This window comes from Hoplias malabaricus, chromosome 2, assembly GCF_029633855.1.
Source record: "Hoplias malabaricus isolate fHopMal1 chromosome 2, fHopMal1.hap1, whole genome shotgun sequence".
Lineage (NCBI taxonomy): Eukaryota > Metazoa > Chordata > Actinopteri > Characiformes > Erythrinidae > Hoplias > Hoplias malabaricus.
In genome coordinates, this window is record NC_089801.1 from 71,568,385 (window position 1) to 71,590,809 (window position 22,425).

Sequence of the window (22,425 nt, forward strand, 5' to 3'; positions counted from 1 at the left end):
CACAGGGAGAACACACCATACTCCACACAGACAGTCACCCGGAGGAAACCCACACAGACACAGAGAGAACACACCACACTCCTCACAGACAGTCACCAGGAGGAAACCCACGCTGACACAGGAAGAACACACCACACTCCTCACAGACAGTCAACCTAAATGCCAATCACTATTAAACCAGAAGCCAAAGTTTGCACAGTTGGTAGATCATTGGTCCATGATGCAGAGTAGACCTAGTTTACATAGCACATCTGGCAAGGTTGTTTTTCTTGAGATTGTGTGTTCAGTTTCCTCAGTTAGAACATGGCCACACTGGGTTCTGGACGGTTAGAGGATCATCCTCTTACTTGTGGGCAAGGCCGTCCTTTTCCTTCAGATTGGAGTTTAAAGATCATACATTTTGGAGTTCAGTGTACCACAGTGTCTGGATGATGCTGTTTCTGTGGTAGCACAAACAGACAAATGTTTCCCCTGTGACAGAACCAAATAAATGATTTTTTTTTTTTTTTAATTACTTTGGATAAGATATCTGTTTGCAACATTGAGCATGTTTAACCAGTGCAGCTCAATAGCCACATATCTCTCAATCTCAAGTCTGTTACATACAGTTAATGGCATTCATATACAATGTAACTGCAACCATATATATTATATGGTGATTATTGGAATGCTTGGAAATGCTTTAAATGTGGGCCATGAGTTTTTAAATTGAATATAAATTGATTTCACTACCAGGAGGGGGAAAACAAATCTTGTTACAGTGGCAACTCAGCTTGTATGACCTTTTCTGTCAACCTCAGATCCTGACAGGTCATAGCAATGAATTACATAGTGACATGAATCATGGGTATAGCCTCAATGCTCACAAACAAATGAACTGCAAATAGATGATATCCTATACATTACTGACATGTTGTGAGCCCTTCAACATTAACTAAGTATCCCACATCACCTGAGGGTATTGCTGTGTTGTTTATTAGATTTTTTTTCGAAGGCACCATGCTCAAGCTGACATTTTCAAGCATCTATGTGGCACATTATATCTGCTGCTACTGGAGGTGGCTAACATGTTAACAGAGGTGTTATTTTATTAGCAGGGACCTTTCTGCGTGAGTTGATTTATTATCTCAGATATGTGCTTGGCCTTTCCTGTTGTATTCCCTCTTCTTTTAATTTGATGCTAAATTTACTAGCTTGCATCATTGGTCAGCGCTGCACAGATTCAGTGGGAGACACCAGCAGTCAAGAGATAACATAATTAAAACTACATAAACTACCAGTGGTGTGTGTCTTAGTGTGGGTGAGGATGAGTAAGAATAGAAGAGAGGGAGAGAGAGAGAGAGAGATCCTCCCCCCAAAAAAGCCATTAGTCCATTCATTAGTAGTGGGGCAAGCTGTCTCAGTTCCCAAAATTGAGTTTGACACTTTAAATTGGTCTTTGTGGACATGGAACATTTAGTTATGCTAATAATATCTCTTTTCACAGTGGTTGCCTAATTAAAGTCCAATGACGACAATCCAAGTCAAGCCTAATTGACATTTCTGGCGTTAATTGTGTGTCAATTGGGGTCTCGCAGAGAAAACCTCGCGAATGATATGTGACTGTTACTTGCACCATGTTTTGTCTGGTACATTTGGATGCAAAGTCATTTATTATTATTATTAAATGATGGTTAAAAAATAGTCATACCCACACTCTAAAGATTTAGCTGATCACCTCTCTGGACTGCGAAGGCTCGAGTCAAGTGTGCCGACTACAGTGACACCAGAAAGGCTGTACACAATGTAACATTTAACAACAGTCCACTGTGGCTTTGGTTTTGCTTTTAAAAATGGATGATTTTCAGTTTGACGTGAACTACTTGAGCAAGAATTTACAGCTCAGGTGATAGGAAGCAGATGTCTGGAACTTGGTGGGTGATATGCAATGAAAGGCTGTGTCTACCTGGAACAAAATATTTTTAATCATTTAAACCCGCATGAGGTTGCAGACTTTAGACTAAAATGAGGCTAACATGTTGGTCCTTTGCAGCTTAAAATGTTTACATTGTTTAAAAGCCTGCTACTTGACCATAGCCTATGGGCCTTCAGTTTGGGCCAATATTTTATTTTTATACAGCACTTAATATTGCACTAATTCAATAAGGTTTTATTTATTTATATATTGATCAGAGTATACTTTATATATAAAACATAAAGAGGTCAAATATAACTATAGTCTATTACAGATCCCAACATGACCCAACATGAAATGTAATTTGAACGTTTATGTAATATGCAGCTCTGTAGTTACTTATGTAATTACATATTTATAGCTTGAAACGGTCAATTTAATTTGAATGCAGAGCAAAGCAGCCACAATATCTCTTGACATCTAACGGAAGAAGTATCAGAGGGATAAAACATGTATACTTACTTTTCCTCAGCATATTTAGATCTATCTTTGGCTGGAGTCAGGGAGTAACTACATTGACCTTTCTCTTAGTGAACGGATTACACAGCTGTGGAGACAGTGTATGTGCTGTAGTATATTTCATAAAAAAGTAGGGTTTTATTTTGTTTTGTTTTTTTTTTTCCCTGACCATCTGGACAAAATCTACAATTCAAAATGACATGAGGCATAGAGGCTACTGGTGTGTGTGTGTGTGTGTGTGTGAGACAGAGAGAGAGAGAGAGAGAGAGAGAGAGAGAGAGAGAGAGAGACCCTGGAGCAGAATAAACTTAGTATGTCAGATAAGCAAATACCGTGCCTGAACACACACACACTCATATCCACACTTCTCTTCAGTTTGCCATGCAGGTTTTCTCTTTTTTGGATGGAAATACCCAATTTCCTCCCATTTATTTCCCTCTCCCATACTGTCCTCCTCCTCTTTTGGCAGAGCGGTCCTGGCTGACCTGAGCCATCTGTTCTCCATCTTGCAAAGGAGGGGCCTCAAGGCCTAAGCAAGCTATTTTTTTTCCCTCTGACTAGACATATCTGCTTGTCCATCCCTCCACCCATCCGTCCCTCAACCACCCCCTCCCTTGGCATGCCAGGACTCTCAGGACAGTTTGAAGATGCAGCTTTGCTAGGAGGGAGACTGGACAGACCAGGTCAAGGACGACTGCCAGTCTTCTACGATGCCCTGCCTTCCCACTATTACATCACTCTCAGCTGCTACATGAGGCATGGGGTACACACCTCCGAGCCAAGTGACTCACAGTAAAGCTGTACTTGTCAGTCCCGCTCAAGAGAGGCGCCTGTTTAACAGCAGGCCATGCTGACCCCAGGGGACTGGTGGGAGATATGCAAATGAGGGCAGTCACCTCAGTCTAGCGGCTGCAAAATGGAGAATAAAATTCCGCTTTCACAAATGGAAAGCCATTTGTGGTTGTAGATACCAGTTTAAAATGATACTGTGCACGTCCTTTGCAGTTTCATAGGGTGAAGTCAAATTTATTATGTTTAAAAGGCCACAGCCTACACTTGACCACAGCCTAATGGGGGCTATATATGGTTAGGGCTTATAAAATATTGGTTCTACGGCCAGGTTTGGGCCAGTTCTATTATATACAGCACTGGGATCAGGTTGTTTCATTATTTCAGTTTCATGCCTACCCAGAATCAATGGGCGTACGACAGAAACACACCCTGGACGGGGCACCAGTCAGTGAGAGGGCAACACACACACATTCACTCAGATGCTCACATTTATGGATAATTTTTGAGTAGCAAATCCACCTACCAATGTTGTTTCTTGAACTGTGTGAGGAAACTGGAGTACCTGGAGGAAACCCACACAGACACAGGGAGAACACAACAAAAGCTCAAGCCCACAACGCCAAGACCCTGGATCTGTGTGACACAACCACTACCTGTTGCGCCACCATGCTGCCAGATTTATTTATTTATTTGTTTATTTATTTATTTATTTATATTATTTCCTTTTCTTACAAAACACTATTTATTATTATTATTTCCAAAATAGTTTTGCTTTGAAACAAAGTGACCAGGGCTTGGTGATAAATGGGTTTCCTCAGGGTAGTCCAGTTTCCTCCCGTCACCTAAAAGAACCTTTTGTAGCACCTGTATTTTTAAGTGTTATTATATAGTGACATGTATAAAGGAATTCTAGGAATATTACTTTCTGACGGTGTAAGGGCTGAAGTGTATCCAAAGCAATGTGATTCATATTGTCAGTCCTGTTCAAGAGAGACCCTTCCTTTAAAAAAAAAAAAAAAAAAAAAAAAAACAGCAGGTGATGCTCCCCAAATGAGGGCCTGAATCAGAAGATTCTGAAGGATGGAAATAGCTCACGATGAAAAAAAAAAATCTCATCCAAATGACTGGAATCATTGTCTTCAATAATCTGCTCCTAAACTCCTGAGTGAAGCTGTAGTTCCAGGACAAAATGAGAATTATAACCTTGGCATTATATATATTACATAGAGGTTCTTTAGACTTTAAAACAGCATTCGTGCTGAATAACAAGCCAATGAGAGGGTTATTTTTGAACACAATGTGCTCATTTTGCTCAAATGAAGGCAAAGTATAGTTACATCAAGTCCACCTTTAAAGCATTTGTTGAGGTTTTTTTCCTTGGAAAACAAAACAAAAAGAACTTAAAAATCTGCCATTTTCCAAGAACAAAACTCAAAAAATGCTCTAAAAGTGGTCTAGATGTAACTATATAAGCCATGTCCAAAAGCTAGTGGCAACCTTTTGCTCATAACCCATTGTAATATGGTTGATTTCAGACCAAATGCTGGAGAAATGGGTGCCTACAATAATTTGTTCACCCCACTGCTTGTTATACAGACAATACTCAAAATACTGAATGAACATCTGAGAACATATGAGAAAAGAAGTGATTCCAATCTTCTGAACAGTAGTCTATCTGCTATAAGGGGTGATGCGTAGCCTCAAACAACATGACTCAGAGTAAAGCTGTACCTGTTAGACCTGCTCAAGGGAGGCACCAATTTAAGCCTATTTATACTGACATGAGGGGCTGATGGGGGATATGCAAATGAGGCCAGCCACCCCGGCCTATCTGGACCTGAGCTGGATACAAGGCAGCACCTGGGGGATGGAAATAGCCGTGATTATGTAAAGCGTCTGCGGTGACTAATAATCACGGCTATCCCCCATCAGTCTGCAGCTCGGTGTTTGAATGTATTAGGCAAATGTAAGCATTGAGGGTCCAATTAATTACATAACCACCCTCTGACGGTGAGGTCTAATGCCTTGTCCATTCTATAGCGCCTGGATGGTTTCTTTTGTTTTGGGGAAAAACAAAAAACAAAAGACATCGATTCAATGCTTTTCATGTTTTTTTTTTTTTTCATCCCCTGAATCTGCTTTCAGTTTACTTAAGTTATTATTTTGCATACATTACTCCATCGGCCTTTGTTACTTCAGAGATCAAATTCCATTACCTTCTTTCAGCAATTGATTTTATATCCACTTGCCTATCACTGGAAGGAAGCCTAAACTCTTCTTTTAGTGACTTCATTCATAAAGCATCCAGTACACATATGCATTTTGGCAGCAGCTACAATGGGTTGTTATTCTATAAGCCAAAATCTATGAAAGTATTATTATTATTTATTTATTTATTTACTTTTATTTTCAAAAGAGGTATATTTGCCCCTAACTGACCCACTGCATTAGGCAAACTGGTAACCTCTAGATTGCTTACACCCCCCTCCCCCCAACACATTTAAACATTAGCCAAAGGGGCAGCCATTTCTATTTAATCTACTGTTCTCTGTTAAAAACATGATGTGACACTGATGTTTCTGATATGTAACAAATGCCATTGAACAAAGCCAAACAATAATGTTGATAATCTCAGAAAAGGGCATTATGAACAACAAAACACATTAATAAAAATGTAATCATTCTATCAAATGAATTTAGAAAATAATAATAATAATAATAATAATAATAATAATAATAAACAATACACAGTTCATGCAACAATAAAGAAAGCTTTGTGCATGTTTTATAACAGGCTCAGTCCTACTGTAAACATGATTTGTCACTTTATTTTGTTTTGTTCTAAAGGAAACTGCAGTTTTGTACAAATTACAGTGTTTGAAATAAATTCCAGTGGGTTCTGGAGGCAACAGACATTGAAGAGTTTGTCATGATTTGGGGGGAGTGGTGGGGGTTTAGTCCAACCAGCCAGAGAATAGCAGTCATAGGTACAGTAGGTAGTTCCCTTAATAGCTCCAAAAAAAGCTTGCTGTACAGCCATTTCCTCCACTGTTATGATGTTGTTGTTTTTTTTAATGATTACCAATAAATAAGTAGCTGTTGTTCATGTGAAGTCAGTACTGGCCAGAGTGTCCCTATAAGGTTTTGCAGTATAGTACTCTAGAGTTTCATATGAGAAACATTCTTTGATGTGGGAATTTACGTACACATTTTCTGATTACTTGCAAAGTGTTAATTTATCACAACTGATCCAGTTCATCAAGACTTCAAAAACATCTGAATGGGAGAATCTGAAGGATCTGATTAGAGATGTGATAAGGGTATCAGCAAGAGCCAAATTAATGATGAATCCGTTGGCTAGTGTACATTCCTGCAGATATTTAATCAAACTCTTTTATTCCCTGAACATATTACAAGCCTTTACATCTCTAGAAAAAATAGATTTTAATGTTACTGAAACTTCCCAAAGTTGCCTAACCACTCACACAAACACAATTCCAAAAAAAGTTAGATGATATGCAGATAATAACAAAACGTTGTATTAGTTTTCACACACAGCTTTTGAAGCAGCGTCTTGGGGTTTGTGTAGTAGGGTGGTAAAAAAAATTGGGCCAAGTTGGCAGGATTAACATGACTAGGCCATAGTTGTGTGTGAGGGTGTGTGCGAGTGTGTGTGTGTTGACCGTGAGAGTGTGAGATGTTCTGGACAGGCAGCTGGGCGGCTATCAAAGCCCCCCCATTGTCCTTTGTTTAACCCTACAGGCGAACTCATCAGAAAAAGCTGGCAGATCAAAGGACCCTGGCGTTGAAGGTCGAGAACCATCCAGATCAATCACGTCACAATCAAACACTTCTCAGCCAGAGCAAGCCTCACACAGCAGCAAACACGGGAACATGGACGCCTGTGTCCATATCGGGTCCATTTTATTTTAGAGCACAGCCACTCCTTACATCATTTGATGGTCCCTACCATCCAGGAATGTGACATTTTGACAGAATCTGATGGATCGAATGGATGGAAAAGCAGCATCAGGTCTTTGCCACATGAGTGATTTGCCCTAAAAAAAACTGCAAACAAACAAACAAACAAACAAACAAAAAAAAGTACAGTGGTTCCCAAGTGTGGAAAAACCCCTACTTGGCACATTTTTGCTGTTCCCAAACCACTTCGTCTAACAAGTCGCTTCACATAACCCCCCTTCCGGAGTTACGCAGATAGAAACTGAGCTGTGTTTTGAATTCTGCCAGTGTATTTAAGTATTCAGTCTACAATAGCTAGTTGCTCTGATAAAATCTACACACTGATGCAGCTTATTTGCAATCTGCTCATCCCTACCCTTTCAGTTTTAACCCCTAAGAGCTGAACAACCCTGGAATAAATACACAACAGGGTAAGAGCTAACCCAGTAAAACTGTATTGTTGAGAATGATGAACCGCATAAGAAGCACAAAGAGGCACCCTAGAAATCCATGGTAATTCTATGTTATTCATTTTCATTCATAGTAATTATAATAACAAAATGTGATCTCCCATCCACCGGTGGCGCTGTTTCATTAAATCCACTCATTCTCTCTGTTATGAACCTGAAGAAATATGACAGAAACAGTGCTGTGAAAGAGCCGTAGCCTTGTTGTGAAAGGATCTTAGGGTTATGACTAGGTTATGATTTTACATACTAGGCATCAAATATTCACATGTACATCCAAAAAGGGAGTTATATTTTGTACACATTGTCCGAAAACTAGTCTTGCATTGCCAGACCCTGCCTTTTGCTACTTAATGTGACCAAGAACCATCTACTAGTGCGGGAAAAGTATGCTGACTGACACACAAAAAGGACCAATCACAAGTGTGCTATTTTGGCATGACAAATAGAAGGAGGCACTTCATGTCTAACAAATAAAAGGATACATGCAGAAGTGCATGTATGTGGATGTACAGACAGCCAATCAGAAAGCAACTGGCAAAATTCCGACAGTGAGGCCAGGTTTGTGCACTGAAAGACTCTTTGTCACCTTGTGGGCAGAGCGTCTGTGGCTGAAACTACATTTATCCTGACACAGCACTGATAAATGGTTAAATAAACTATATTTGTGCAAATGTGCTTTACCTACACTATTCAGAAATGCCCCTATTGTTCCTGTATGTTTATGTGAACCCAGCAAAGTTGGTGTGGACAGCACTGGCCTTTAACCCAAGTACATTTTGTGAATAAGCATTAAGCATTGTACCTCACATTATTGACAGTGGAATATTTTTATTATTATTTATATACGCATGTTTTTTTTTTTGTTGTTGTTTTTTTTTTTTTTTTTTTTTTTTGTGAGACAAGATACAGGGCCACCAATCAGAAAATTAAAAGTGCAGTGACGAGAGCCATATGTTAAATTCTAAGACACAATAAGAAGATGGAAAAAGAAAGAAAAATAAGTATTAAAAAAAATAAAATGATATAATGATATATATATATATATATATATATATATATATATATATATATATATATATATATATATATATATATATATATATAATCAATTATGGCTGTATTTGGAACATAAACCCACAAAATATTTTTATAAAAAAATAAGCTGATGGATGAAATAATTAAAAAGAATAAATATATAGGATACATGCTTTTAACCACAGCCACAATGAGAGTAGGTTGTCTATTGCACGCATAACATATATCTGTTCATTTTAACTAACTTTTTTCTTCCTTTATTTATGCAATTAATGCCACAGTGTCACTTGAGAAAGATTAATTAAATCATGTGTTTGAAGCAATATATTGTTTTACCATAAATAAAAAAATAAATACATATTGTGCATGCTAAAAGGAGATATTAAAGTAGTTTATGGAAAATTGCAAACAGCTTGAAGTAACTTCTAACTGAACCAGTTAAGAATGAACAAACCCCCTGAGATCAATAATGTGCAGATGCTTCTAATTTATTAATTATTAAAAAAATATTTTTCTAACTGTTATATATGAATCTCAAACATGTCCTTTTGATTCCATCACATCAAGATCTCTCACCTTGTGCAACTGTACGTCTACATTGTGTGTGACACTGACTAACACACAGGAAATCTCTGAGGTCCTACCCACCACATTGGATGCCCTTTGTGTATCATTTAATCAGCCTCTGAGAATCTTGTGAAGTGGCGTGCACATAGTTCACTGCTGCTGAAAATGCTGCAGTGGGTTTGGAAAGTAGTGATGAATATAACAGAGTTCCAGAGCCTGAGTTTTGTGATATGGGGATCACATTGTAAACAAGGTGAATTTAAGAGACAAAATGCCCATAGACCCCAGATAGTTCATTTGGTTGTATGTGTATTAAAAGACAAAAGCACTGCTATAAAATGGAGTGGAATAATACATCTTTGCCCCTCCAGAGGCCTAATATGTGCATTTGTGTTTTACAGGTGATTCTGATTCTGACCAAGCTTTATGACTTCCACTTGGGCAGCGTGACGGAGAGCTCCCTATGGAGGTAAGAGGTATTCGCCAGTCTCTCTCTCTCTCTCTCTCTCTCTCTCTCTCTCGCTCTCTCTCTCTCTTTCTCTCTCTGTTCTCTTTCCACAACAACAGCCTGTTCCCCAGAGTCTATAGTATGTCTCTGCCGTTGTTCTGTAGCCTTCAGCAGGTAAATAAGGTGGTGTCTGTGTTGGAGATTAGTAAAGCCTGAATATCCGCCTCATACGCCAATGTCCTTACATCTCCTCTGGGAGGGAGAATAAAAACACAAAACAGACAGGAAGATAGAAGAGAGAGAGAGAGAGAGAGAGAGAGAGAGAGAGAGAGAGAGAGAGAGAGAGAGAGAGAGAGAAACAGAAACAGAACACACTCCAATAGCCAGAGCCAGCAGACTAACAACAGAAGCCAAAGTCTTCCACGTCTCGGAACAAACACAAGCTAAGCCTCACCAAGCTTTATGCTTCCACCAGATTTTGCTCATTTTTTCTTCTTAAAATATACAATACCTCTAAAAATGAATTATTATTTCTTTATTATTATTTCTTGTACTATGTACAACCACTAAGAACACTCCTGTCCACTAATGGCACTGTTTCACGAAATCCAATCAAATTCATTTTCATGTACCTGAAAAAGAATGACAGAAACAGAGCTGTACACTATGTAGGGAAATTGATACACAGAAGAACAACCCATTCTAACCTTTTTGAGCTAGGCTTAGGGTCGTGGTTCAGATTATGTTTATGTGTAGCTTTAGGGTCACAGTCAGGAATAGGTTTATTATTAAGGTTAGGTTTAGAGTTGAGTAATAGTTACAATTGGGGTTAAGGAAAAGGCTGACTATGTGTAGGGGTAAGACATTCACCCATTCATGGCAAGCTACATTTTGTACACATTTGATCAATCCTGGTAATGGTCATTTAGTCAAATTAGTGTGAATACAGTTTGAGTGTCTGCAAAATCACCACAGGCTGTTGTCCTCATTTTTACAGTTAGCTGCTTTGGTCAAAACCAGCTGTAGCCAATTGTTTTCAAATCTATAGTTGTCCACTTACCTCCAGACTAATGTTACTTGCTTCTGTATAACAGTTGTTAGCCACTATCTTCACATCTAAGCTTGTTAAAATGATCATTAGCTGCTTTCTTTAAAACTACTGTTGTCATTTTATTCAAATCTCTTCTTATCCACTTTCTTCAAAACTACTATATAGTTTATTTTTCCCCTCAAATATGTTTGTTATAACAGCAATAAATTGCTACATTCTTCACAGCTACCTTTAGATATAATTCTCAGTTATTTACTTTATAATCATTACCAAACTTAGCAGTTATCACTTCAAATTTATTTTTGTGCAATCCAAACAGACTTTCTTCAACAACTGTTTTCTCCACAACAGAAGTTAGCAGATTTCTTTACAGCAATTGTTAGAGTCCTTCTTTTGCAGCCACCATTAGCCACTTGCCTAAACACCACCATTAAACATTCTTCAAAACTACAATTGGCAACTTTCTTCAAAAGTACTGTTAGACACTTTCTTCCGAGACTCCTTGCCTGGAGTATGAGTGCGCTAACTTTGCATTTTTCAGAATCCAGACCAAAGATAGCTGCTTCTTTCCCTCATTAGCCTTGTTCCCTGGGAGTCGTCCGGCTCCACATACGAATTACATCCCCCTTTTCCACCACTTTGTGGGTCAGTCCAGTGTTACAGGACCTCTGGAGCGATTTTTCGTGTCAGTTGTAAAGATTTAATGGCTCTTTGTGATCTAAGGCAGCTGCTGATTTCGTGTCAGAGTGCCGCCAAGCTAGACGGAAAGAGACCATAAGGTCATGTGGGAGCTTAAATACAGAAACAGAATAAATATATGACCTGAACTGCTATCTTGTGACACTCTCCAGACCTGAGTATTGTATAATATAGCAAGGAACCAACAGGTCAATTTTGCAAATGGATGTTACATTTGAACTTGTTTAAACTGAAGCACTTCATGCATCTTGCCGACAAGTAAATGCAGTCAAAACACACTGAAATGAACTGCTTGTTGACAGGTCAGATGATACAGAATGGGATCAGGAGCATGCCGGACAGATTCCTTTACATATAGTCAGTACTCAAACAAACACACACTATTTATATCATTTCAGACCACGTCTGTATGTTCTGAAAGTGTAAAACACTGTGTAAACCGACTGCTGTTTTTAAAGGTAAATGTAATGTCCATAATGGGCGAATGTGATTATATTCAGACAGCGATGTATGCTTCCTTAATTCAGTATGAACTACTCCCACCATGTGCTAAAAGCTAAACTATTTCACGCATCTACATGGGTTTTTGTTGCCAGAAAATGCATAAATCCTAATTAACAAATAGCTGAGTATGACAAAATGTGACAAAAACATAAATTATAAAAATGATGTCATTAACTCTTTATCATTTGTCATTTGATTTTACAATACAAGTAGGAAGGATATTTGTACATAATCTGTGATTTATAATTACTATGATAGGCCATATCTATCGCACACGGAAACTCAGAAAAGCAACCCACACTTTATTCAGTGACAGAAACATGTTAGCACACTGAAAGTTACATTTATACGTTATTTTAAGTCTCTAACTGTAAGATCTTATTCATTTTTTTAAAGAACCATGTCCACAAAAAAAGCCATGATTTTGCTGTTACCAGAAGAGTTATGCTTTATGCACACATCTGTATATGCAACAGCAAAAATCATTTAATCAGTGTAGTGTTCAAACCCAGCTTCCTGAACTAAAATAGGACATTGTGTAAAATGCAATACTCTTAAAGCTTTATTGAACTAAAAATAAATAAATAAAAAAAAACTGCAATATTTTCACAGACCAACTTGTTTTTATTTTGTAATTATTTACAACTTATGAATGTAATGCCTGCAACATTCATTCATTCATTCATTATCTGTAAGCGCTTATCCAGTTCAGGGTCGCGGTGGGTCCAGAGCCTACCTGGAATCATTGGGCGCAAGGCGGGAATACACCCTGGAGGGGGCACCAGTCCTTCACAGGGCAACACACACTCACACATTCACACCTATGGACACTTTTGAGTCGCCAACCCACCTACCAATGTGTGTTTTTGGGCTGTGGGAGGAAACCGGAGCACCTGGAGGAAACCCACGTGGACACGGGGAGAACACACCAACTCCTCACAGACAGTCACCCGGAGCGGGAATTGAACCCACAACCTCCAGGCCTCTGGAGCTGTGTGACTGTGACACTACCTGCTGCGCCACCATGCCGCCCTGCCTGCAACCTATTAAAGCTAATTTGAAATAGGCAAAATAAGAGTGAAATACTTCAGCTATACTGTTTTGAAATATTCCATAATAAGCAGTTGAACATAAAAACTACAAAAGGAACATCCAGCAAAGGCTCAGACTCTGAAAACAAAGACAGTCCATGGCTCAGCACTTTGTAGCAAACTTTCTGAGAGAATTCTCAAACAGTTCAAAAAGAATGTTTCTCCTCACATGATAGGGGGAAAAGGTCCTGTGGTCATATGAGTCCATGTTTCAGTTTGTTTCTTGGAGGAGAAAAAAAAAAATATTAAACGACTTGGGGGTTTTCTTTACTAAAAAAACATAAGGGAACATCCAGTTTGTTATCAGCAAGAAACAACATGTATCATGGTAAGGAGGTGCATCAGTGCCCAAAGCAGGAGTGACTTGCACAGATGTATAGGGGTTTAATAGTATTTTAGAGAGACATATGCATGGGGGCTTCTTATCATGGGATGCCCACTGTCATTTCAGTAAGACAAAGCCACTTCCTGCATGTACTATAACGTGGTTTTGTAGATGCAGTGTATGCTTGACTGAGCTGCCAGAAGTCTAGATTTGTCTTCTGGCACATCATGAAGTGGAGAATCAGGCAAAGATGACCACAGATTTCTGAGCTGCTGCAGTCTTGTATCATAACAGAATGGGTTTCCACTTGCAAAACATTATCAATTAGTATCCACATTTCCCAAATGATTAAACGGTTGAATAAAAAAAAAAGGGTGTTGAAACACAGTAATAAACATGCCTCAGCCCCAACTTTTTTTGTTTTGTTTTTGTTTAGATTTACAAATCACAGTTATTTTGGTTAATGAAACCCAATTTGTTTTTCTTTGTACCATTGCTATTTTCACATTTTCTTCATGTTTTTTTCTGCATTTTAACAAAACTACCTACATATTCAGAAATGTTAATTAATTAAATAATTTAAGTCAATAATTTAAAAGTGGCACATTTCTATAGGTTTATAGGATGCAGGGTGTGTTTGTGTTTTGGGGCGGGGCAGTTAGGGCTGGAGTGTCATCGACACTGAAATGAACACCTCACATAGGGGGGAGCAAGGCAATGAACCTTGGATAATGCTGCATATTTAGGGGACAACTATATGTTCATATGTCACTACCTTCTCTGTATTTACAGTAGAGTAACTTTGAGAGGAGGACTTGGCAGTCAGCCAAAGCTCTAATCCGCCCCCAATCTAAATTGAATATTTTCTGGTTCTCTGATTTCGACATGATCAAGCTGTAATCCGGATAGGTTTCTGAACAGCAAATTACTCCTAGCCCTTGTTTAAATGTGTTTTGGAGCCAGGGCCATGATAAGATCTATGTCATCACTCGTTTGCCATGTAGTTATTATGTTGCTGTGTTCTGTCCTTACCGGCCTGTCATGGGCTGGTATCTGGACGAAGGGCAAAATACCCCCCCTGCGGCAGTTGGTGATCATGTGGGGGATTTGAAGGTTAATGCCTCTTCTCAGTTCACAGGAAATAGGGTTTCCTATTCATTGCATTCATTCATTCATTCCAGGGTTAAAGAGATATAGTCTCATATATGATGAGACTATATGTACTGATGTTTTTAGAGACTGCAGCATTTCATGATGTTGCTATTAACAAAAATATGGTTTCTCTGAAATGATAAAATTTCAGAACAACACGACGAATAAAGGTTACAATTATAAGCATTTCTACTGTTGCATACTCCATGACATTTCCAATCAACATCAAAGATGAGTGCTGTTTTTACTGAATGTCAGGAAACTGAAAAAGAAAAAGCTTTGTTTCAACAACATACATATTTATCAGTTAGTCTTATGGCATTAAGACTTAACTCATTTGCTCTAATAACATGTTTTAATAACCAGTACACTCTCAAACACAGCCCACAGCTTAAAAGCGAAAGGACCTTTATCTTGGTGTTGGCCCTTATCCCACCACAAAGCCTCGGACTCCTGCATCTCCAAGCTCTGAGACGCAATCCATCACAGTGACACAGGAGCTACTGGGATTTCTGTGTTGACAAAACGAGGGCAGAGCGATCATATTCAGCTTTCTGCAAATGAGGCCTGGAGGGACACTCTGGCTTTTCTCCTGCCGTCCCTTCGGAGAAAGGTGCACGTGCCTTGAGAAACAACGGAGTACCGGCACTGAGCACATTTTACAAACCACTAACAGCTATTTTCTACACAGCTTGAAACATTTATTTCAAAACTGTTGTTAGCCACTGTTTCTTCCACACGGCTACCACTACAAAATTCATTACCGTTAGCTGCCATTAGTCACTTTCAAAATGGTCCTTAGCCACTTATTTCCAAAGTACCACTTCTTGACAAAAATATTTAATAAATAAAAAAATTTGGCCAGTTTTCTTGATTTATTTCACAACTACCACTTGCTCAGTTTTTCAAGACTATTATTAACTGCTTATTATGAGACTACGATTGGCCATTTTTATAGTCTTCCCTGAGCCACACTGCCCTGCTACTTATTTAGTTACAATTTTAGTTACTTATTTCAAAAAGACTGTTATTAGCCACTTTCTTCCAACAACATTGTACTAATTTTATGACTCTCATGAGGAGATTTTTCACAATTACACTTCAGTTACTGTCACACCCTCGTCCTGTCTGGTCTGTTTTCCCTGCCATGTGCTCTCTCAGCACATGGCTCTGTTTGGTATTGTCCTTGTCTCCGCCTTTGTTCCGCCTCCTTGTCCGTCATCCTTGTTATCTGTTTCAGGTGTGTCTCATCTGTTCGTGTATTTAAGTTCCCTGGTGTCACTTGCATTAGCAAACTTAAAACATGCAACACATGCACATATCTATAACACACATGCGAACTGGTTAGCTTTACTATTATCAAACATGCATTTTTTAACTAACCGTTGCTGCTGGTCATCCAAAATGACCATGGTTAAAAGTTTTAAAGTTAGCTTACCAAAGCCTCTATAATGAATAACGATGCCTTGTAGTATGCCATCATTCACCCTGTCCTTCCAGCCTGTCTGTGGTTAATTGAGATCATTGTTTTGTTACAGTAGAGCCTTGTGAAGTCTGCAGCCATGGCCAGACAGCTGCTGACTTTTAGAGAAAGGTCAGTGGAGTTCCAGAAAAATCGACGTGTCCATTTTAATGAACAGCGTGACCTTAAACAATGGAGCCGGATCAGTCATTTTCAGTACACGCTTCTGAAGTGCGCTCGCCTCTGTCTCTGGGCATGAGTTGACATGAGGGAAACCTCTGCTCCTGACACACTTCTACAAAGTGCCAAGTCAGTGGAGAAAATGCATTATTTCTAACTGGGCTAATTATGAGGGATCAGTAGAGAGATATATGGCAACTTATTCAAATGATATCCAGTTCCAGAGCTGCAGAAGTTATGAAGTAAAGATTAAAAACACACAAACTGAAGCATTTCAGTCCAAGATTTTATTTTATTTATACAGGGTACACACTGGAATTACTCTAAAACCTCTAATAACTGTAATGAAGTCTATAAGTATTAAGTGCATATAAGGACAAATATTCATGCAATGCTCTTCCTGAAATGCATGGTATTAATGGGAAATCCCCTCCACCCTTTAAGCTCAAGTGCAGCTGCACCAGAGTCTTTTTATCATTTCATGCTCTTCTATGGAGATTAATATTTTTGTGCACAATCAGTGAACTTTTAAGTATAATCGAAATCCCTCATTGCATAGTATTTTATAATAATTACATTGTTATTTGTACTGCTTCATGTGCTTTGTTTCCTTGTACATTACTGAACTGACCCAATCTGGACAAAACTCATTAGTCTGCCAAGAAGAAATTTCTAGAGGAAAGATGTCTTAAATGACCCTACCCAAACTGGCCAGAAGTAATTTCGCTTGTCCTTTTTCCACTATCTCCTTCGGTAAAGCTTGATTTTGTGGCTTAAGTTAGCTGACTAACTGTCAGTCCTGCTTTGTGAATAACCCCCCTTTGAGTCACAGCATGTCAGCAGCAGAGCTTTCACAGTAGGACACGAGTCACAACAATTTCTACATGAAACACAACAGGAATTTTACAGTGAAACAGGCTTGTTCAATATTTGATGGAAGAAAACCAACTGCAACAACAATGACAATGACAACAGTGCTTTTCATTGCTGTCATGCAGGATTTATTGTCTGCTCTGCATCAACCCAGCTGATGCAACTCGTCAGGTGATTATCGAGGCAGTCGTGTGTTCGTTCAGGTGTGTTAGTGTGGAACAAATACTAAACTCTGCAGAGATGAAGCTTCCCAAGAAAGAAACAATGCAGTTATTACTGGAAGTTCAGGGAGTGGCCTGTAGAGTAGGTCGGGGGGTTACTTGGGGGGAAATATTGCTGTGGCAACTAGGCTAATATATTCTTTATTGTGGACCACAGTATCAGTCTTCCCAGTCTAAACAGCCGTGTTCAGAACTACCGGTTTTAGTGCTTATTCCTTTAAAAGAGAATGAGCCACAGTTCAACACAATGTGAGGAGCAAGGAGCAGAAACTCACGTGGTTCCCTCTCCTTTCTGTTCTCTTTTTTTATTCTAATTCAATCATTACACTTGCTTTGACATGTTCAACCACATTTTTGTACTCTCACATAAACACTGGCACTGCACTGTGATCGAAGAGACCCAAAAGGATCCAACACTCGGAAAGTAGATACTCAAATGAGTTGGTGGGATAACTCAGCATGAAATCAAAATGACTCTTTTTATCCCACATTTACTGTTGTTGTATTTTACAGTTTGTGGATGTTAGACACTCCACACATTCACAAAAAAAGAGTCCCCTTTAAGGTACAAGCCATTACACACACAGCTTGCATAATCTAAATAAACAGAAATGGGACATTCTAGAACAGCTGTACACAAGGTCACCATGCTCAATACATTAGCTATAGGAGAATAAAGCCCCCCAGGTTCGGAACTGTGTTCTTTGGAGTCATGGAGTTGCGGTGACATTTGTGATGCAGAACTAATCTTTCAAAGTCAGCAACTGGCTTCACTGGCTTTTCAAGGCTAAATACAATCAAATCCTCAACACAATGTTCCAAAAAGGAATAAAAGCTGCCACAGTAGGAAAGAGTGACTACCTTTGTATTAACACCCTTGAACAAGAAATGTTGGATGAGCAGGTGTCCATAAAACTTTTTAATGCAGCAATTACAACTGAACAAGCAAATTACACTCCTGTTATTGTTATTAATTGAAAGTCATTTTCATATTAGGGGTCCCAATAATATATGTTGTTCTGCTGAAGCCCATAAAACCCTTCAGTCAGTATTTATGCCATTGACTGGGACACATTAACTGCCAAACTGAATCAATAAAGGTTTACTTTGCGAACATTAAAAACCCATCACTTCACAGAAAAGACCCTGTAATTAACATTTACCCACTACGTAAATGAGAATGTGTTTGGGATTCGGATTCCAGCTCCTGTGTTAGACGGTAAACTTCGGTAGTCGTCTGTCTTTAAGTCATTAGCTAAGAATCCTGGTGGCGCGTGATGACCCTAATTATTCCCATGTAATTAGCCTCACTCTCGCCTGTGGGAAAATACTGAAAGGATAATAGAGTGCTCAACTCTCACTGTTAGTGTTATTCCAGGCAGTCTCCACACCCCTCCCCCATGCTTATTTTGTTAATGAAGATGTGTGCTTAGAAGAGGAGTCATGCACATTAAATATCATTGATCTTTCTTTCTTTTTTTTTTTGAAATATCATTTACTGTGTATTAGGACCATTACCGAGGATGTTAGTCTCTGACCTCAGAATTTGATCCAGTTATGATTTCATAAGAGGTTTTTCTCAACACAATTTCATCAAGATTTTGGAAAGCTGATAAATGTAGAAAATAAAGAAAAGAAATGAACATCATTGCTATGATTTGATCTATTTGGGTGTCTCATACACATAGTAGTGCATAATCCCATTTTCCAGATGAAATTATATATTACCATGTAGATGGTGTCAGACAGAATCATTGCCTTCATAGTTTATTCACACTCTACAATAAATTCTATCACTATCCTTTTTGAATGTTTTTGGAGATTTGATGGAGGGGGTTAATTTTCATGCAATACCTCTTGAACACATGGATTGTGGAGTGTGTGTGTGTGTGTGTGTGTTTGGGGGGGAGAGTCAAACTGAAACTTCGGTGTTTACCCTCATAAAGGGCTTGGTAATTAGCTGCTGAGATGAATCAGATGTGTTAAATCAGCAAAAACACTTAACCCTGCAGTGCTGTGGCATTTAAGGGCTAAATGCCTCAACAGCCGCAGGAGGTCATGTTATAACCTACTGTGGCCTTGTCCGCTTTAACCCTTAAAAATAAAAGTCCTACTATAATTTTGCTGCATTTTACATTATAATTGCACAATTACCATGACTTTATTATAACATTTGGGTATTATTTATATCTATCATAATCTAATAGGTACTAGGTATATTCAGCTAACATCCTATTATTTCAATGTGATTACACAATTGTTCCATATATTACTTTTGAATATATTTATCATGGGATTTAAATCATAATACCCCATCTCTTAGTTAGTAAGAAATGTGGCATCGACTTGAGTTTCAGATGCCAACTTTTACTCAGTCTGTATATTTAAACTATGAGGGAAAACCAGTGAGTCACTGTAAAATTGCACCATGTTTCTGTCATTGTAAATAACAATGACTTTTACAGGTTAAGTAACTCTGACAGAAATCAATATACTGTTGTTGCTCCCATCTCCCAGTTCCACATCAAGCACAGCTGCCCACTATGTCGGGACTGCTATTCCGATTCTAGTCCACCATCAGTACTTTCTGCCCAATGGGGTTCGCCCAAAGGTGACCACTGACATCCTTTCAAGTTGCATCGCTTCGGTGGAAGCAGGACGCCACGTCCGGTGCTGATATTTCACAGGTCAGCGGGTAGAACAGCACTCCGGCCTTTCAGAAGAGGATTTTACCTGATGTCCCTGACCTTTACAAGAACTTGGAATCCACCTGGAAGAGCACGAGAGTGACAAAAACCTCAGCAACTCCAGATTTCCCCTGAGGCACCTCCTGCGCCTCCTGTTTGGAATAAGATTGTTTTGTCATTTCAGCGATATTAGCCACCGATGGCAGTGGCATTTTCTCCCCTCGGATGACGGCTTGTTTGTATGGTGCCTGATAGACATTTTTTATTACTTCGTGGCTTTATAACATTTAATATTTGTACGAGTCAGAGAAATGGCTCAATAACTTCATAAATAACTCAACGTCTCACACCGATGCTGAACTCCTGGCTACGTTGACTCCTAGGCTTCTGAGGTTCTCTCTACCACAAATCAAAACTGTGCTATAATTCTGTAATAGCCTCAGCTATTCATGGGTAATGTACTTCTGTTGTTTCAACATGACAGTTTATGCCCTGCTATGAGGAGAGGTAATAGTTCAAATAGCCAAATATGGGCAATCTGGGTGTAATTCATAACACACAAGCTGGTGCCAACAGGATGAAATTCAGAATCCTCTCTGGAGGATGCCATAATCCTTCACCATTTCGAGCGCTCTATATTTACCCATGCTGTGCTAATGCTTCTTGGGTTTATGAAAGACAGTATTGGCTCCTACGGTCTAAATGCTGTCTATGAAAATCGAGTTTGCTCCAATTCCCTCTCGGTACATTTTTGTTTTTCTCTCCAATCGCCTTCGGAATTTCTCCCATTTTATTATTTACTGGGTCCTTTGCCCAGATCCATACCCCAAATAGTTAAGAATTGAGTCTTGCAGTGCTACCCTCTGTCTGAGCAGTGGACCGTTCTTCAGTTTACTTCTCGTCATGATGGTGAATGGTGAACTTCATCAGAATACATTGTGCGGACTGCAGACAATTCAAACGCTGTCTGGAGGCACACACTTAATTTCTTTTGTTTAGAATCAAGTTAAAACCTCATCAATATGCCAGGTATGGCAGAAAAGGAAGCAATCTTGTTGTCCTTCCTGCTCACTCATGGCTTCCTTGTGTCTTCCGCTTGGCTAAAGCTTTCATCATGAGATGCTGTAGTGGATGCAATGAATCAGAACGTAATTAATAGGGGTTTGTAATAATGTGCATTTTTTTCAACTAGAATTGGTCTTTGTTTTACATTAGATTAGAATAATACCACCACTACAAGAAACATTTTTCCTTTTCTCTCATTTTATTATTTTTTTTTTACTTCCTGTTAAATTTGTTTCAATTTTAGAATGAAATTTTCAACTAAAATGATCCCAAAAATATTGTATTTTACATCTATTAACAACTAAAAATGTGTTTCCCGACTCCTGTAAATGTTATTATTTGGGAGATATTATTGTTCCAGCAGCAGCATTTTGAATAATTCATAACTTAATGATGGTACACTATATGACTGAATAATAGTAGAGACCCTTTACCATGTAGACACAAATCTCCACAGAGCGGCTGCACATAAGCTTAAGGTCATGCCAGTGAGTTGAGCTGGAGTGGAGCTGATCATCCAACAATCCAACATCAGTCCCTAACCTCACTAATGCTCTTGTGGCTGCCATCAACTCTTCCAAAAGGTCTTCCAACATCTAGTCTAAAGCCAACTCAGGAGAGCAGATGCTGTTACTGCAGCAAGTTTCGGGAAAAAACCGCCAAGTAATACCACGGCTTTCAGGAGAAACTCATCAGTCTAAAGGCTGTAAAGAATGGGGTTGATGTTTGCCACCTGGTAACAGCACTCATCTCTGTTGAGTGGTCATTTTACACCTGATTTCAGTATTAGAAAATAAAACTTCCAATGCTTTATACTGTTACATTCAAAGGGAATATGAGCTTGTATTTCCTATAGGTTTTCAGTTCCAGAGTAAAAAGAGCAGATTTGTTTAGGCAAGCACACACCACATTGTTTCCACACTTCCACAACATCTAACAGCTGAGAGCATACCACTGAAAATACTCCACCAAAGCAATGGCTAACAATTAATGAGTAATCGACTGCGAAAAGCGTTTTGTTCTTAGAGAGCAAGACAGTGATTCACTATGATACACTGGGTGGATTATAGGGAACAGAAAGCACAGATAAATGCCAAGCCAACTTCTAAATAAGGGGAGATTTTTCCCTGAAAAAGACATTTCTTCAGCATTGGCTACTATTACTTTATGAAAGAGTCAGTAAAGCAGCCATGGGCCATATGTTGTGTTATATTGATAATAGTATTTTGTTTTTGTTTTGTCTTGTTTTGTTTTTTAAAAAATCACAGTGATAGGGCGGTGTGAAATTTTCTAGTTGTGCAAATGAGTTAGTGATTGAGTGAGTGTGTGAAAGACTATGATGAACTGGCCCCTTGTTCAAGGTTCGTTTCTTCTTTGCACCCAGTGACTCTGGGTAGGCTCTGGGTAGGATTTTTCCCTCCAAGACCCTG

The 22,425-nt window shown here is 38.9% G+C and overlaps 1 protein-coding gene across 1 annotated transcript in view; it reads left to right on the forward strand.

The window, feature by feature from the left end:
• The window catches only part of sorcs3a (sortilin related VPS10 domain containing receptor 3a), a 309,782-nt gene that overhangs the window by 137,035 nt on the left and 150,322 nt on the right, over window positions 1-22,425 (forward strand). Inside the window, exon 2 of the mRNA XM_066658235.1 lies at window positions 9,639-9,706. Within this exon, the coding sequence (XP_066514332.1) occupies window positions 9,639-9,706 (68 nt within the window). The remainder of the gene's footprint in view (window positions 1-9,638; window positions 9,707-22,425) is intronic.